We start from the raw sequence: 19,201 nt of genomic DNA on the forward strand, positions 1-19,201 counted from the left end.
TCCTAAAGTTATTTGATGGAACCCTGCCTAGATTATTGAAATATGAATTTTATCCTTAATGAAGTCACTTGGGCCTCACAGAGAGCAGAACTGGAAGATACATTCTTATTCCAAATCATAGTTGTCCAGCTGGTTGTGCTTTTTCCTGATAGCTGAACATCTCTTAGCTGGAAATATCCTTTTACTTAGAGTTTACATTTCCCTCAAGATATGAGTTTTCCCCCCATCTAATCTTATTTGGGATGATTAAGATGAAAAGACTTTTCTAGTCTTGGCTTATCCACACTTGGTGACTTGGGAGACCTGAAAAAAATTGATTAAAATAAATATACTTTATTGGCCTTTTCTGGGTTGAGGATAAAGAGAAAGAAAGGGGGAAAAAGCAGGGTTTTTTTTTGTGTAGAAAACCAGGTGTCAAATATTTTATTTAACTCATTAATTAATGCGATAATCAGTAAGATGTTAAGATCAGTTTAAATGAAAGTGTAGAAGCTAAGTATTTATAGGCAGTTTAATGAAGAAAGATTAAGATTTCTGAATTATACATAAACCTAATTGAAGTCCTAAAGTGCACAAGTCATAACATTTAGAGTTATGTTTTTCACAAGACATAAAATATTTGTATCTCTATGGGATAAAAATCTATAGAAAACTAACCAAAGGCAGGGGTGCCTGGGTGGTTCAGTTGGTTAAGCGTCTGACTTTGGCTCAGGTCATGATCTCATGGTTTGTGGCTCGAACCCTGTGTCAGGCTGTGTCTGAGAACACAGCTCAGAGCCTTGAGCCTGCTTTGGATTGTGTTATCTCCCTCTCTCTCTGCCTTTCCCCCACTCACATTCTGTCTGTCACTCTCTTTTAAAAAATTAAAAAAAAAAAAACTAACCAAAGGCATAAACCCAGAACTTCACTAAGAGATCACCTGGTAATTCTTTTGCTTATCTCCAATGATCTGTCTCAGATAATTTTTCTGACAAAGTGTAGTCATCAGCTCAGACTTGGTTGACAGAAAGTAGAATCTGTTTGCCAAGCTTTGAAAATATAACTTTATGATGAGAACATACGAAATGAATTCTAAAATTTAGCATATGTGTCTTAGAGGTAGATTATTTTGGATTTCTGAGAACAAGTACCAAGTGTCTTAAGCACATGTTTCAGTGAAATGGTATTGGCATGAGAAATTTTATTCTGAATCTTTTTATTTCCTTTACAGAAATTCCATGGAATTATAGTTGGTACTACTGTGCAATGTCTCTATTTGAAAGGCAAGATGGAGGTAGGTAAACTCAGTAAATATTTACTCAGTAAATAAGTAAGTATGTATGTCATTTTTATTGCTTCTAAAAAGTAAGTTGGTATGCGTGTGCACCCATGTACATATGACAGATAAACAGACTGGCCACCATATCAATCAAACCACCAATCAATGAAACCTCCAATCTACCAAACAACTGAACAAGAAAGGAAATATACCTTGCAAAAGTAAATACTTTGTACTTACAAGTATAAGCTCCACTGTTTTGTTATCTGAGAATTCTAATTTGAGTAGTTCTAATCTTATCTTTTGTTCTTTTATTTCTACTTTTATTTTGTACTTTTATTTGGAGGTTCACCAGAAAAGCTTGTGTTCCTTTTTCTCTCCCCATCCTTCACAACTGCCTCATGCTAAAAAGAAGTGGTCAGTGTGAAAAAAGGTTGCTGAAACAGATAAGGTCATCCTTTGCAGCCTCTCTGTGGACAGAGCAAATAGGTCTGGCTATGGTGTGAGGGAGGATTTCCATACCACTTCCATGTTCTCCTTTGGTGAGTCCAAGTACTAAAGGGAGCTGAGGTAATCACACCCAAGCCTGACATGAGGAAAAAAAATTTTCTGACATAAAATTTTCAAAAAGGAAGCCAGAATGTAGTTCTATATTTAGAACTGCCTGACATGAAAAAAATTTTTTTCTGACATAAAATGTTGAAAAAGCAAGCCAGAATGTATTTCTATATTTAAGCTTCCTTTTGAGGAACGAAAAAAGTGCAGAGAATGAAATTAGGTCACTGACTTCAGGCCACACTAAACCTTTTTTACTTTCTGTCATTGTGCAGTTGTCCGATTCCTGGAAAGAACTTATTTCAAGGGCATGAGCCCTAGTTCCAGAAAGAAGAGTTCCGTCCCAAGGGCATAGGCTTTAGTTCCAGGAAGAGGAAGTTAGGGAACTCTCAACTGAGGGAAAAACCAGGGAGCCCTTTACTACTCTCAGAACTGCTAAAGGAAAGAAGGCTGAGGAAAACAAAATAATGGACCAGTTTCTCCTACATCTTCTTATGAACAGAAAATATAGAGAGCAGAATACTTTAGGGAGTAGTAAGTTCAAAGCAAATGAGGAATGTGGCAATCATCAATAAAGACTGATTTACTTATTCAACAAATACTCATTGCTCATCAAATGAATGCCAGCCACCGGGCTACATGCTGGCAATACAATGGCAACAAAACCAGACAGAATCCCTGCTTTCATGAAGATTATGTTTTAATGAAGGACAGCCTTGAATTAAGTCATAGCATGTTAAATAATAGCACAGGGAAACATAAAATTACAGCTACAATAAGTGCTATGAAGTAAAGATCGTTTGGGAGACATAGTGGTTCAAGCATGGATTCCGGAGCCATACTGTTTAGGTTTGAATCCTAGTTCTACCACTTACTCTGTTATCTTGAGAAAATCTCTTAATTTCTCTATGCTACAGCTTCTCATCTACGAAATCAGGCTATATGTAGTAGTGCTACCTCGTAAGTATGTTGTGAGGATTAAGTGAAGTAGTATTTGTAAAGAACTTAGGACACTATCTGGCATATGGTAAACACTAGGTAAATGTTTATGTAAAAAAATACAGGAACTTTGATGGTTTTGTTGTTGTTCAAGAAGATAATTTAGAACTTGAATATTTATAAATATGGGTTGTTTCAAACGTCCGAAGTTTTACTAGTGACAAATAATTGAAATCAGTTTCCCTGGCCTAAATCCCTTGAAGTAAGCTAGGCCTATCTACTATAGTAGAGTTACTGCTTGTGCTGTTTTGAGCAGTGAGCAACTAGTACTGATCCATCTAGGATGTCCTTTTAGCTTGAGTTAATAACGGTGGCAAACCCAGTAATTTGGCCTCTGCCCTTTTCTAGGCTATCAGCCTCTTCTGATTAGAAAACTTATAGTACCTAGAGTGAATATTGACTGGTTCTAGCATCTTGCTTATCTACCCTCTCCTTTCTATTTTTTCTACCACTTTCTTAGTTCAGGCTCTCATCATTTTGAAGTGTTGACTATTATGGCAATATTTTAAGTCATTTTATGAATGCAATCTGTTCTTCTGTAAATTCATCATATTAATTTTCTGAAATTCCAGCTCTATTGGTTTTTTTGTTTTTGTTTTTTTCCCTGCTCAAAATCTTTCTGGGATTGCTTTTCAGGTAAGGTCATCAACCTAACATTAAAGACCTGATTTTACAGTCTTTTCTCCTGCTTTCTTCAGACTCTTCCTACCTGTGTACTATCATACAACCTGTCTGGCTTCAGTACCAAACTTTTCATTAGGTTCTTCTTCCTGCCTAGATACCTGTCTCCTACCTTTATATTGAACCTATATTCATCTTTTAGGTTTAGTGCAAGTTTTTCTCCATGAAGCTTCTTTCATCAGTTCCAGCCACCAGCCTCCCCTGCCCCCATCCTCCACATCATCTTTCCTTCTTGAATTCTTACAGTGTTTTCTGCAGTTTTTAAAAATAATAGCTTTATTGAGATATAACTTATATGCCATCAAATTACCTTTTTAAAGCATAAAATTTAGTGACTTTTTAAAATGTTTTTTATTTATTTTTGAGAGAGAGCATGAGCGGGGGAGGGGCAGAGAGAGGGAGGCAGAGAATCCAAAGCAGGATCCAGGCTCCACACTGGATCAGTGCAAAGAGCCCCAACGTGGGGCTCTAACTCATAAACTGTGATATCACGACCTGAGCAGAATTCAGATGCTCAACCAACTGAACCACCCAGGCACCCCCAGTTTAGTGATTTTTTAATATATTCATAGAATTGTGCCACCATTACCACAAATTAATTTTAGAACATTTTCATGTCAAAAAGATACCCCATACGCATTAGCATTCATTCCCAATTCCTGCCTTCCCCAGCCCCTACCAACCACTAATTTACTTTCTATCTCTATTGATTTGCCTATACTGGACATGACATAAATAGAATTATATAATGCCTGGCCTTTTGTGAATGGCTTCTTTTGCTTAATATTTTCAAGGTTCATGTTGTAGCATATATCAGTACTACCTTCCTTTGTAAGACTGAATACCATTCCAATGTATGTATATACCACAATTCATTCATCAGTTGATGATAGACGTTTGGGTTGTTTTCATTTGGGGGCTATCGTGAACAATACTGCTATAACCATTCACGTATAAGCTTTTGTGTGACCCAAGCTTTCTCTTGGGTCTCTCCAATTCATTTTAAGTCTTATTTACATCCTATCTTGAATTGATGCTTTACTGTTTGGGATATATATTGTGTGGTTCTACTAAATTGTCTGCCTAGAACAGTGCTTACAGAGTTTCCTCTGTCCTGGAAAGTATATATGTATATGTTTACACATAAATACTCTGCCAAGGATATACACCAATCTGTTAATGGTGGTTTCTTTGGGGAAAGGGAGAAAAAGGGAAAGGAAACTTATTTTTTCTCTTTATATTTCTGATTTTAGACTTTTTATGGTTAAAATACATTTATGGGTTACTTTGTATTATTTGAAAAATCATTAAAGAAAAAAGTGTAATCACAAAGGGAAGTCAGAGAAGTTAAAAGAAAAGGACAGAAAAAAATGGGAAAAACAGGAGGAGGGGGATAGATACTGTGGCATTTAGAGCAGATACTGTGGCATTTAGAGCTTTAGTAATAGAATCATATACAATACCACATTTAAACAAATACAAAAAGTAGACATATATGATGCATCACTCTGAACATAGTACAAACTATTGAATTGTACATTTTATTTTGGATAGGTGAATTGTGTGTATAGCTCAATAAAATTATTTAGAATAAAACAGACATCTAAAGTTTTTAGAGTTAGTTTGTAGAATTATGTTTCTTTAGAAAATTTAAAGCAACAATTGAACTAATTTTTAGGAACTTTCCCTGACCTCAGGAACAGGAGCAGCCAGATAAAGTACATGATGCCCAACTAAACTTGAATTTTAGTAAAAACTGAAACAAATTTTAGAATAAGTATGTCCCATATAGTATTTGGAACATATTTTGTTTTTGTATTTTTATTTGCTAAATCTGGCAACCCTAGACAAAGAAGATTAATTTTGAATCTCTTAGAGTGAACTTGCTTCTTTAGCGTTACCAGGATTTACAGTTAGATCCAGCTTTGTGTGAATGGCCTTTTGTTTCTAACTAATGGCCTTTATTATAAGTTTCCCAATCTCTCATCTCCTATCCCAGGAAGATTTTATGATTAGGAAGCCATGAAAATGATATCTAGCAGTTCAATCAAACATGATTGATTTTACATTTAATAAATTGATTTATTGATAAATTGATTTATTGATAAAAAAAATCATGCTCAACTTTGCAAATGTCAGAGGGGCAAAGTACCATTCCCAACTTCCATCTGCCTAGAGTAATATCTTCCTTGAAAGGAAAGGGAAGAAACCAAAGGTCTACAAGAGGAATAGTGGGTAGGGCCTTTAGCTTTGATCATATCCTGAATTGTAGCAGCTGACCAGTGTTCTGTGTTAATAAATTAGGACTTGGTGGGGTGTTTTGTTTTGTTTTTGCTTTTATTACTATTTTGATTTTCTATTTGTTTTATTACTATTTCATTTTCTTTTATCACTATTTGATTGTCCTTTGAGCAATTCTAGCCTTATTTCTGCTCAAGTCAGACCCAAGAATTAGTGAAGCTATGGAGGAGACGGGAAGAGGCAGAGGTACCAGAAGAGTTATAGTAGCTCAAGAACCGGACTTTTCATGACATTCAGGACTTTAGTGAGCTTCCTCTCCAGGTTTTTTTTTTTTTTTTTAATTGAAGAAAATGTGATTTTATTATCAAACTTTCAAAAGAATTCCAAGTATATTACAAAGAACATCCATATTCACCTCACCCAGATTCCTAATTGCTATTATCTTATCACATTTGCTCCATCCGTGTATGTATGTGTGTATACTACATATATTTATATATAATAATCAGTTGTTTTGTGAGCCTTTTGAGAATAAGTTGCATCCACGATACCCCACCATCCCTAAATACTTCAGTGTATATTTCTCCACATTGAGGATACTTTGCTGCTTTAACTACCATATAATCCTCCAAGTTAGGAAATCAGCATTAATATAACATCATCATTCAACCTCCATTTAAATTTCACCAACTTCCCTAATAGTCTTTTCTTCCTTTTTGACATACTGCACCTTCCAGGAACACATGCTCCTGTTGGCTCTTCAGCTTCCTCCAGTCTGAAACTGTTCTCCCTTTTCCCCTGCCTTTTCAGGTCCTCAACAGTTTTACCTCTTTTTTTTTTTTAACTTCATTTCTTTCTTTTCTTTTCTTTCCTTTTCTTTCTTTTTTCTCATTTGAGTATAGTTGACACACAATGTTACATTAGCATCAGGTGTACAACATAGTGATTCGACAGGTTTGTACATCATGCTCTCTTTACCACAAGTGTAGCTTGCGTCTGTCCCAATATGTGGATACATTGATACATCACTCGTACAATATAATTGACTATATTCCTGATGCTGTGCCACTTATTCAGGAAATGCGGGCTTCCTGTTATGGGATGTATGAGTCTCCAGGTTCTTTTTGACACTGCACTCTACCCACCCTCTTCAGCCATGCTGAATATCCTTCTGTTTGCTGACCTTAGCCTAGAAAGATCAACAAAGAATTAGCTGAGGTTTCTCTTCCAGCCCAGCTGTTCTGTGATTATGTAGATACTCCCACAAGGAGGAGGTGATTATCCTCCATTGGAGGGGTTTAGACAGAAATCTGACCACAATTTAATAAAACATGTTTTCAAATATCAATTCACTTGTGTCCTTTTTCATTCAATGAATCTTCATTAATCCAAGGCCTAATGCTGAACTAAGTAGTGGAATACAGAGATTTAAAGACAAAATTAAAGGAAATATATGATCTGTACCTTTAAGTAGCTCTTTGCTTAGTGGGAGAAGATGGTATTATAAATAAATATGAACCTGAAACATAATGAAGTAGTGATGAGAAAACAAATGAGCTACTGCTTATTCTGCAGGACTACAGACCCCAGCCTTGCTTATGGTGACTCTCTGCTACGTCATTTAGCTAATCTATGTACCATTCCTCAGATGGGAATATCATCTGTTGGCTAAACTCCAGATATCTAAGAGATGCAGTCTGGAGAGAGGAAGTATAAAAATTTTTGTGTGTAGCCAAGACTGGAAGTCATATGGTTAGCTAAATTTACTGGTAGCTATATAATGTTTCAAATTATGCTATTTGACTACAGTAGGATAAATTGTGATCATTTGAAATCTAAGAAATACGAGTTTTCCTAAAGTAAACTGACTCCAACTAATCTGACCAGAAATTACAGAAATTGGCCAATTATCCTTCACCGGGCAGCTATCCTTACTTCTTTTTTAGAGATGGGAAAATTTCAGCTACGTACATTAGGTTACTTGGGTGAAATCACCTAGGCCTATTGATCTAGAATGACAATAAGGGGTCATTGCTGAGCTTCTCCCACTAGCACTTGGGCTTAAATGATTTAGGAGTCTGGCAGTGTAAGGAGAGAGCACGTAACTAATCTATGAGACTTGTACTCCTAAAGATCATCTCACTGTTCCTCTTAGCTGGAAAATTCCATTTGTGATTGAGTTCTCACTGTGAGCAAGGAGATATTTGCTGAGATCATCCTAAACCTGATTGCCACCTGGCCAACTGGCCTTCCTTTCTTTTTCTCCCTTCCTCCTTTTTCCTCCGGGTTACTTTCTTTTCAGTGTGCCTCTTTCTCTAGTTGTCTCTTATAGAGCTCATTTTCCTTTTTAGTTTCTGCCACTTCCTTGTCTGGGCTAATCTGTAATCTTCTGTAGCTTTAACCACCTAAAACCTGAGATTGGATTACATCAAGATTGCATAAGAGCTAAGTTTATCACCCTGGCATTTGAATCAAAACATTAAGATGGAGGCTGCTTCTATTTTGACACTTCTCTTCTACTACCATCCCACCAAAGGACTGAGTAGAGTTCCCCTCACTGGACTGTGGCTTTCTCTACTGGCTAGATTAGCTTTGTACATCCACAGGAGATAGCTGAAAGTTCAAAATCCATTAGGCACAGACAACTGTATCAATGATAGTTATGGAATCTCCTTGACATAGCATAAGATAAAGGACAAAAAAATATCATTTAATGAGCACTTTTGATGTGTCAGAAATTATATAGGCACTTTATAGTTTCCCTCTCATTTAACCCTCACATTAGCATTTTAGGTAAGATTTTATTACCCCATTTTACATATGAGGAAACTAAAACCCAGAAGTAGAAAGTGACTTGCCCTAAGTCATTTAACAGTTTAGTCACAAAGCCCAGTCTAGAATAGCCAAATTTTTCTAAGCATTTTTATATATCAAGAATTGTTCTAAAACAATGCTTTGTATTCCTTATTAATCCTCACAGTAACCTTATGAGTAGGTATTATTATCATTTCTATTTTACAGACTAAAAAAATGAGTCTCAGAAAGGTTAAGTAACTTCCTCAAGGCTACATAGCTGGTAAGTGGAGGGTTGAGATTTGAACCCTGGCAGCCTCAGTTGCTCATGTCATTAACCCCTGTTGGAGGCTGCCATAGTTTTAAACTCTAGGTCCACTGCACATTTTATAATACCAAGTGGCCTGGCTTCACCAGTATTCTGGCCCTTTCAGTTCAATTATTTTACCACCCACAGTCCAGCTCTCATCTCAGCACATGTCCTTTTGAAACTAGGCCTTCAATCCACAGACTGTAAACTAACCCTTTAGTTACCAAAGATAGACACATTTTCCAGTTACCAGAGGTCCAGCTAGGTGTTTGTCTCCTTGAATTCCATAGCCAGAACCTCTTTAATGAGACTGTCTCTTAGACTTTCCTTGTCCAAGCTAATTTCCGGTCTTCTGTAGTTCTAACCTCTCATCCATAATTCACATTTTGTCACTCTTGTTTCAGCCAAACAGAAATGAACTTTGACTTAACAAGTAACGGGGAAAACACTTAGTCATCCCCGTCTTTTCTCAATGGTATTCACAAGCCCTAGAGAATCTTGAATTAATCTTTTATTAATCAGTCTGATAACTGTCTTCCTGCCTTTATTATCTCAAAGATGACTTTCTTTCCTTCAGCTTGTCTTCTATCTCTCAGACTTTGAATTTCTTCTCCTAGATGGTTGTGCCAACTGATGTTTTAAACCACTTTTCTCATCATTCCTGCTTTTCCTTTTTTAGTGGTGTCTTATGAAATCTGACTTTCTAGCCCTCAATTCCTCTTCCTTTCCTGATGGAAATCCTCCTTTCTTTTCTTCTTTCTCTTATTTCATGGAAGATCCGGTATCAATGAGCCAGAACTATGTAAAGGTTAATCCTGCCCCCAATATGGAGTTTCAATCTGTCTCCACCAGCTCAGGCTCTGAACTTTGGGATCTACCTCTTTTACTCGACTCTTTTTTCGCTTTTTAAGTTTATTTATTTTGAGAGAGAGCATGCATGCATGCATGTGCGCACGTGTGAGTGAGTGGGGGAGAGGTAGAGAGAGAGGGAGAGAGGAAATCTCAAGCAGGGTCCATGCTATTAGCATGCAGCCTAAAGTGGGGTTCAAAGTCATAAAGCGTGAGATCATGACTTGAGCTGAAATCAAGAGTTGGATCCTTAACCGACTGAGCCACCTAGGTGCCCCTGCTTTACTTTACTCTCAAACTCAAAGAGGGAGGTATGTATTAAATTTCTGTGCAGAGCCTGGACTCCATGTATCTCTTAGGGTTTGGTGGGCTTAGAGAAAATAGCTTACTGCAGCCAGATGAGTTGCTGGAAAAACCTGTTAGACCTTTGGTAAGTTAAAAATAATTAGTAATATCTAGGATTAAATTTAATAAGAAATACAAAATTCAATAAGAAAATATTAGAATAGAACTTTATCAAGAGTTATAAAATATTTTTTAAACATTTCTTTTTTTTAACATTTATTTATTCATTTTGAGGGAGAGAGAGAGGAAGAGGGAGAGGGAAAGAGAAAGAAAGAATCTCAACCAGGCTCCATACTGTCAGCACAGAGCCTGATGTGGGGCTCAGACCCACAAACCACAAGATCATGACCGGAGCCGAAGTCAGACGCTTAACTGACTGAGCCATCCAGGTACCCCAAGACTTATAAAATATATTTTAATAAACAGAGAGACTGTGCTGGGTCTTTTGGATATGATTAGAAGGGCACATGGCATGGGAGAGACTGATTTTACTTATCATTGCCTGAGCTGATTATGAACACAGAAGATTAGCCTACTCAGGGATTGGATAACCTCAACACTAGTAGAAACACCAATGCTGTCCTGGTACTCTGCCCTAATCGGGCAGTTATCTGGGCCACTGAAAATGTCCCTGCACAAATAGTATAGGCCAACCAGCAGCTCTAAATCCTATATGCAGCTAAATTATCTAAGCCATACATGTTCTACTTTTTTGGATAACCTAAGCTACAATGGTTAGCTGAAAGTCTTATATCACAAAGTTGTAAATAAGCCACTAACTAGCCAAAACAAGGCACAGCAAAAGGTCCTATCAGTTCCGTTTCAACTTCCCCCATCTTTATTCACATAATCCTTGTAATCATTGGAATGAAATAATGAGAAAGAATTGCACTAGTTGAGTAGAACATACTACAAGGTGCATAGAAAGATGGTAAACCTAGCCCAGGGAAGACTCATATGCATTGCTAGCAAGGTAACTATACAGGTATGATCACAATGCATAGAAGAGCGGGTTCCCAGGGGTACACCAACAACTCTCTTCCTCACAGGGATATATAGTGTGTCACTGAGTGGGGGACTAATAGTGCAAAAATGTCAATTCATCCCAGTTAATCTGTATAATCTCTCATATCCTAGGGCAAAAGCAGCTAAACATCCCAGTTTCACCTTTCCCATAATTTATATAAATCCCTGAACTTCCTCATAAATCTGTATTTTTGCACTGCCCAATGTGCAGACTTTGCCCCCTTAGGTATTTTCTATAAGAAATTTTATTCTTGTGGGCGCCTGGTGGCTCAGTTGGTTGGGTGTCGACTTCGGCTCAGGCATGATCTCATGGTTTGTGGGTTCAAGCCCCATGTTGGGCTCTGTGCTGACAGCTCAGAGCCTGGAGCCTGCTTTGGATTCTATGTCTCCCTCTTTCTCTGCCTCTCCCCCAACTCACACTCTCTGTCTCACTCTCTGTCTCTCTGTCTCTCTCTCTCTGTCTCTCTCTCTCTCAGAAAAATAAACATTAAAAAAATTTTTTTTAATTTTATTCATGTTATGACTTCATGCTGTTTGGTAATTTCTGCTGATGACTAAAGGAGGAACAGAGGAAATTACATGAAGAACCATAAGAGTCCTTGTCTTATCATTGGCTGTCTCCTCAGCTATTTTTCAAAAGTCTGTTCTAAACAACAGGTATTGGTGAGGATATGGAGAAAAGGAATCCTTGTGCACTGTTGGTAGGAATGTAATCCATTGCAGTCACTCTGGAAAACAGTATGGAAAACTTTTCCTCAAAGTTAAAAATAGAGCTACCCTACAATCCAGCAATTCCACTATTGAGTACCCAAAGAATACAAAAATACTAATCCAAAGGGATACATGTACCCCTGTATTTATAGCATTATCTACAATATCCAAAAATATGGAAGCAGCCCAAGTGTCCATCAGTTGGTGAATGGATAAGAAAGATGCAATACACACACACACACACACACACACACACACACACACACACAGGAATATTAATCAGCTATAAAAAAAAAGAATGAAATCTTGTCATTTGCAACAACATGGATGGAGCTAGAGATGCTAAGTGAAATAAGGCAGTCAGAGATAGGCAAGTACCATATGACTTCACTTATATGTGGAATTTAAGAAACAAAAGAGCAAAGGGAAAAAGAGAGAGACCCCAGGCAACAGACTCTTAACTATAGAGAACAAACTGATGGTTACCAGAGGGGAAGTGATTAGAGGGATGGGTTAAATAGATGATGGGATTCAGGAGTGCACTTGTGAAGAGTAGGGGGTGATGTATGGAAGTGCCGAATCAGCATATTGTATACCTGAAACTAATATAACACTGTATGTTAACTAACGGGAATTAAAATAAAAACTTAAAAAAAAAAAAGTCTATGATCTTAGCCTCCTGAGAAATAGCAGTGTCATTTCCCAGACCTGACTGTTTTTCACATGGGGGTAGCTCTGCCACATCTGATAGCCCACTTTCATTCATCCCCAGAATTCTGGTGAATACAATTTTCTGTCTTTGTCTCTAATCAAAACTCCAGTTTTGAGGGACCTGGACAAAATTATTCTGAAGTTTATCCAGAAGAGAAAATAGACAAGAATAGCCAAGAAGACTTTAAAAAAGAAGACCTGTGGAGAACCTGGGTGGCTCAGTCAGTTAAGCATCTGGCTTCAGCTCAGGTCATGATCTCATGGTTCATGAGTTCGAACCCTGCATTAGGCTCTCTGCTGTCAGTGCAGAGCCCACTTCAGATCCTCTGTCTCCCTCTCTCTCTGCCCCTCTCCGGCTCTCTCTCTCTCAAAAATAAACAAACATTTAAAAAGCAAAAATAGAAGACTTACTATCCTGTATTAAAAGTTATATAATTTAAAAGATGGGTAGAACAGTAGAACATGATAGAAAACCTGGAATCACATTCAATATGTTAGAATGTGGTACATTGTAAAAATGGCATATTTATTTATTTATTTATTTATTTATTTATTTATTTATGGAATGCCTATTTTTGAAGGAGAGAGAGAGTGTGTGAGCAGGGGAGGAGCAGAGAGAAAGGGAGACATAGAATCCAAAGTGGGCTCCAGGCTCTGAGCTGTCAGCACAGAGCCTGCCTGGCATGGGGCTCACACACCCAGGAGATCATGATCTGAGCTAAAGTCAGTCACTTAACTGACTGAGCCACCCAGATACTCCCCTAAAAGTGGCATTTAAAACCAGAGTAGGAGAAAATATTTGCAAATTGTATATGTAATAAGTGACTTCTATGCAGAATATGTAAAGAACTTTTATAACTCAGTTAAGAGTTATTAAAGACAACCCAGTTTAAAAATGGGCAAAGAATCTGAACAGACATTTCTCCAAAGAAAATATATAAATGTTCAGTAAGCACATGAAAACATACTCAACTTCATCATTAGTCTAGGGAAATGAAAATCAAAAGCACAATGAGGAGTGCCTGTATGGCTCAGTTGGTTGAGCGTTCGACTCTTGATTTCAGCTCAGGTCATGATCCCAGGGTGGCTGAGTGTGGAGCCTGCTTAAGATTCTCCCTATCCCTCTCTCTCTGCCCCTCCCCTGCTCATGCTCTCTCTCTCTCTCTGTCTAAAATAAAATAAAATAAACCACAGTGAGATATTACTTCATGTCCATTCAGATAGTTAAAAAAAAAAGTCAATAACAAGCATTGGTGAGGATGTGGAGAAATTATAACTTTCCTATGTTGTGAGTGGGAATGTAAAATAGTGCAGCTACTGTGAAAAACCATTTTGCAGTTCCTCAAAAAGTTAAACATAGAGTTACCATATGACTCAGAAATTGTACTCCCATGTATATATCCAAAAGACATGAAAACGTCCACACAAAAAATTGTACACAAATAAATGTTCATAACAGCTTTATTCATAATAGCCAAAAGATGGAAAAAACCCAGATATTTATGATGGATAAATAAATGCAGCATGTCCATAGAATAGAATATTATTCAGTCATGAAAAAGAATGAGATAGTAATACATGCTGTAATGTGAATGAACTTTGAAAATATTATGCTGAATGAAAGAAACCAGTCACAGTAGACCACATATTATTCTCTTTATATGAAATATCCAGAATAGGAAAATCCCTAGAGACAGAAAGTAGATTGTGTTTGCCAGGGACTGGGGAAATGAAGGACTTAGAAGTATGGGTTTGGGGGGCCTTTTGGGGGTGATGAAAATGTTCTGGACTTAGTGGTGATGATTGCATAGCCTCATCAATATACTAAAAACCACTGTATTGTACAATTTAAGGTGGTGAATTTTATGTGAGTTATATCTCCAAAAAAAAAAAAATTTAATAGTTGCAGTGTTAAGTTTCTAGGACCTGGAGCCAGAGACTTCTATTAAAGGATGAGGTGAGTGAATTCAAGGTCAGGTAGGAGTCTCTAGCCTAGAGAAAGAATCTTTGAGAACCAAAGAAGGAAATTTCTTTGTAATTCTGGAAGCCATGAGTCAAAGACATTAGAGGGCTGGAAGAAAATAGATACTCAGTATAATTCGGAAGCAGATGGTTGCTAGAACCCACTCTCTGAGGAGACAAATTCTGTGGAAACAGTCTGGGAATTTCTAGGAGCACTAAGTGTAGAAAGCTTAGCAGCAGTGTCACCTCTTCAGGCCAAATTCTGGGTTGTTTGGTATATATACCATTCAAGCTCAAGAAAATTGGGAAACACTCATACCATATTCATTTAAATAATTAAGATATTTTCTCCTCTAGAAACACTTCCATATCCTACTTTCCTTGACTTTCTTCTCTTCTGTGCACCGCAACACCCTATTCTTACCTATATCACTGCTTTTACATTAGATTGAATTTTTTTTAACGTTTGTCTTCCCCCTTTAGGAATAGGAATCCCAGTATGATCAGGAATAATGTAACCCTAGGACCTAGCATGAAGCCTGACACCTGGCAAGAACTTAGTAAATGTTTATTGAACTAATGCAGAATTGAAGAGACTATAGGAATGTTTCACTCAGGGCAAAAAAATATCTATTAATAAAATCTATCTGAAGAGTTTTCATAACAATAATGGGCTCACAATTTGAAATAGTGCGTAACACCTCTGTATGTTGATATGATGATTTTGGCATGTGTTGTGGTTATCAGTCTCACTCCCACTAAACTTCAGGTCCCTTAAAAGTCAGGGACCATGTCTTACTCATCTTTTTATCCCCTCACAGCTTCAGACACACTGGCCTGTGTACAATAGATGCTCATTAATAATTTATGGATTTAAATTTCATTAGCAAGTTTAGGTAAAACTGCCTTGGGAAGAACTTCAGATACCTTAAAATAAGGTGCTGGAACTGACTGATAAGAGAGGGCTGAGTTTCTGTCTTTAGCAGTGATGTTGGTACAGGCCATCCTATTGTCTGTGGAGACAAAATCTAGAATTACTAGAGGCACTCATGGTGGAAAAGTCCTCAAAAGTTTGTTGTCATTTTGCCTCCAGAAAACTTTAACACTTAAGGATTTTTATTTTTATTGTATTTCTTGATTCTTCAAATAGAAAGAAAATCCCATTGAATTTTTTTAATGTGTATTTATTTTTGATGGGGCGGGGAGCAGAGAGGGACAGAGGATCTGAAGCAGGCTCTGCCCTGACAACAGTGAACCTGATGCAGGGCTCAAATTTATGAACTTGAGACCATGCCCTGAGCCAAAGTCAGACACTCAACTGACTGAGCCACCCAGACACCCCAGGAAAATTCCATTTGTAGACATAATCCTCAGTGAGAAAGTGTGAAGATTTAGTGAAGTCTTCACTGGTGGTCAGCATCCCAGGCTGATCTTTAGAGGGCTATCCTTATCATTTCTCTCTTCTCTTTCAGAACAAGAGAGATCTCTGCAAGCCAACAACAGAGAATTCAATACTAGGTTTGGATATCCTGTGAGTATCGGGCCTCCAGTTACTTCAGAAGGGGGCTGGTATTCTCTAATATTCCACTTTGTGAGTGGGGCATGAATTCGTTGTAGATGTAGATCCTACAGCATAGATTCTACTTTCAAACTCCTATACAACAAGGGCTGGTACAGTGAGGTCTTAGAACAACCAAAATTAGTTCTAATGACCCAGGCTCAGGAGAGAATAGATCTCAGATTTGGGGTTTCATATGTCACTTCTAGCAAAGAGATGCTATAGTTGCTTCTTACACAAATGAAACCATAGTTCAACTTTATTTTCCACTTACCCATCTATCTATGACAATACATATAGATCTACCCAATACATTTAATAGTGGCATGGTTTTCCACTCTTATCAATATACCTTAATTTGCTTAACCAGTCTCCTATTGATGAACATTAAAAATGTTTCCATTCAGGGGTGCCTGGGTGGCTCAGTTAGGTATCTGTCTTCAGCTCAGGTCATGATCTCATGGTTCATGAGTTCGAGCCCTCCATCAGGCTCTGTGCTGACAGCTTAGAGCCAGAAGCCAGCTTCACATTGTGTGTGTGTCTCTCTCTCTGTCTCTCTCTCAAAAATAAATAAACCTTAAAATAAAATGTTTCCATTCATAGCCAGGTGCCCCCTCCAAAAAAACAAAAAATAGTCTCCAGTGTTTTGCTATGATAAATGGCAAACCATTTATCTGAATGAACACCATTATACGTATATTTTGGCACATTTATATGAATATATCTTACGAGAATTTCCTAGAAGTGAGTTGGCTGGACCAAAAGAAAACACAGTAAAAATTGTGATGCACAATGTCAGACTTCTCTCTGAAAAGATTATATCCATTTATATTTCTACCTACAGTAGAGACTGCTTGCTTTTCCATATTCCTGCCCAACTAGGTATTATCAATCTTTTTCATCTTTGCCAGGCTCTTGAATGAAAAAACATTTTGTTCTCTATCTTTCCTTAATTTCAAGTGAGTTCAATAATCTTTTCATGTTAATTAACCTTTTTTATTTCTTTTTATGGAAACTACCTGTTAATGACCTTTGCCCATTTTTTATTGGACTGTTCATTTTTCACTTATTTATTTATGAATAGCTCATAAAAGTTATGTATTTAAAATTCATACACCAGCACCTATCCTTGCCCACATCTGCCCCCTATAGGGAATCACTTTTATTACTTTCTTAGGAATTCAGTGCTTTGTGTAAATAAAGCAAATCCACTTTCTTACACTATTTTTTTTAACGTTTATTTATTTTTGAGAGAGAAAGAGCATGAGCAGGAAAGGGGCAGGGAGAGAGAGAGAGTCACAGAATCTGAAGCAGGCTCCAGGCTTTGAGCTGTCAGCACAGAGCCCGATGCAGGGCTCAAACTCACAAACCACGAGATCATGACCTGAGCCGAAGTTGGTCAGTTAACCAACTGAGCCACCCAGGTGTCCCTTTCTTACACTATTCTGAACCCTAAGTTGTCAAGATGCTTTCATAATAGCTTTTTCTTTTTTTTCTTTTTTCACCTGCTTAGTATTTCCTATGCAGATTTAGCATAGTTTAGGTTACCAGTTTCTTACAAATTGACATTTGGATTGTTTCTAGATATTTACAGTTATATAAGCAATGTTTTTAGTTTATGATTTCTGAGTTAGGTTCTGGATAATAACAGTGTTCAGAGTATGGCCATGGAAGCAGATTTCCCCCCTTTCTACCTTCTAGGCATGTATAAGAGGCACTATAGAGCAGTGAAGCTAGGTTTTGGCATCAGACAGACCTGCTTTTGAGCACAGCTGTACTCCTTACTAACCTTGCATTTTTAGGCATGTTTTTTTTTACCTTCTCTGATCTTGAATTCCCTCTATGAAAAGGGCCTGATAATGTTCACCTTACATGGTGGTTATGGGAGTTAGATATACTTGTGAATGTTAACTCTCTTTGTCCAAGAAACTATAGCCCCTTGAAGAAAGGATATAAGTCTCATTCATTTCTGCATCCACAGTTTGCATCGCAATATTTGGCACATAATGGCATTTGATACATATATGCTGAATTAATAAGCAGATCTGACCTATTCTTATATATTTAACAACCATTTCATTTCCACGGCCCATTGCTCATTTTTCTCCTATTTTTCTACTCTCTTCCATTCCTACTCCTTTTCCTCTCCTCAACCCTCAACTACTGATCCCCATTATGGCTTTGGCCTTATGTTATCTATTCCCCCATTTAGCCAACAGGCAGGTCTCACTGCCCAAATAGCCCAAACCAAAATCTACCACCTCTGTTATGCTTAAATTTTATCACATCTGACAAAAAACAAAACAAAACAAAACAAAACAAAACACTGAAGAAACTCATAGGTAAGCAGATGTTCTATATTCTTTAGATACCACTTCTGGCCTGGCATTTAAAAGTAGAGCAAAATACTCTAGTTACCAAGTTAGTAAAGAAGTACTGATATTTCTGTCTTGAGACAGAATCAGCAAGGCTTTTGTCTTTGTTTGCTAAACAAGTGCTACAAAGTGAGTACAAACCTAAATACATTAATCAGCTATAAAATCAAATGGAAAATCGGTAGTGAAGGCCAGCTGCTACAGCAAGGCAAAAGATCAAAAGATCTTCGGTTCCAAGTATCAGAACCATCTGGATTTAGACACTGAGAAAGTCCGAGTATTTCATGATCAAAGAAAACTTTTTCCATGTTAGAATAGTATATTCTCAGGGTTAGAAGGGCTGATAGCGATCATTTAATTAGAACTTCATTCAAGACAGACCTATGAGCTTCTCTGGAATAGATCTTTAATTTTTTTCAGCCTCCACTAGTAGACCTCAGAATAGGGCTATAAACAGAGAAGCCTTGAGAAATCTATAGTGTTTGACTGATTATTAACTAGAAAATTATGGAGAAAACACCAAAGAAATCTTAGTTTCTAACTAAGATCTCTAAACTCCTAAGCTCTATGACAAACTTCTCTTCCCTAGGGAAATACATGGGTGAGTCTTGACTGAATAATGGATCTAGGCTTGCTGGTCAAGTTTTGACCTTAGGACTAAATGGTTTTAATTCTCCAAGAGAAGGCCTCTGGTGCTTTCCCAAGGCAGATTCCAGCAAGATTCTTCATACTTGAGCAATATCTGTACTTCACGACTGCATGTGGGTTTTCCTTTTGTTTTGGCCTTATAGATGGAGGAGGTAGGGAGAAGCCCTATCCTTAGGAAA

At 37.4% G+C, this 19,201-nt stretch overlaps 1 protein-coding gene across 1 annotated transcript in view; it reads left to right on the forward strand.

The window, feature by feature from the left end:
* Positions 1 to 1,194: 1,194 nt before the first annotated feature.
* Positions 1,195 to 19,201, forward strand: part of LOC122474406 (phospholipid-transporting ATPase FetA-like) — a 71,940-nt gene continuing 53,933 nt past the window's right edge. Inside the window, exons 1-2 of the mRNA XM_043565283.1 lie at positions 1,195 to 1,273; positions 15,914 to 15,972. Of these exons, the coding sequence (XP_043421218.1) occupies positions 1,246 to 1,273; positions 15,914 to 15,972 (87 nt within the window). The 5' untranslated portion in view covers positions 1,195 to 1,245. The remainder of the gene's footprint in view (positions 1,274 to 15,913; positions 15,973 to 19,201) is intronic.

The sequence above is a fragment of the Prionailurus bengalensis genome, chromosome D4 (genome assembly GCF_016509475.1).
Source record: "Prionailurus bengalensis isolate Pbe53 chromosome D4, Fcat_Pben_1.1_paternal_pri, whole genome shotgun sequence".
Lineage (NCBI taxonomy): Eukaryota > Metazoa > Chordata > Mammalia > Carnivora > Felidae > Prionailurus > Prionailurus bengalensis.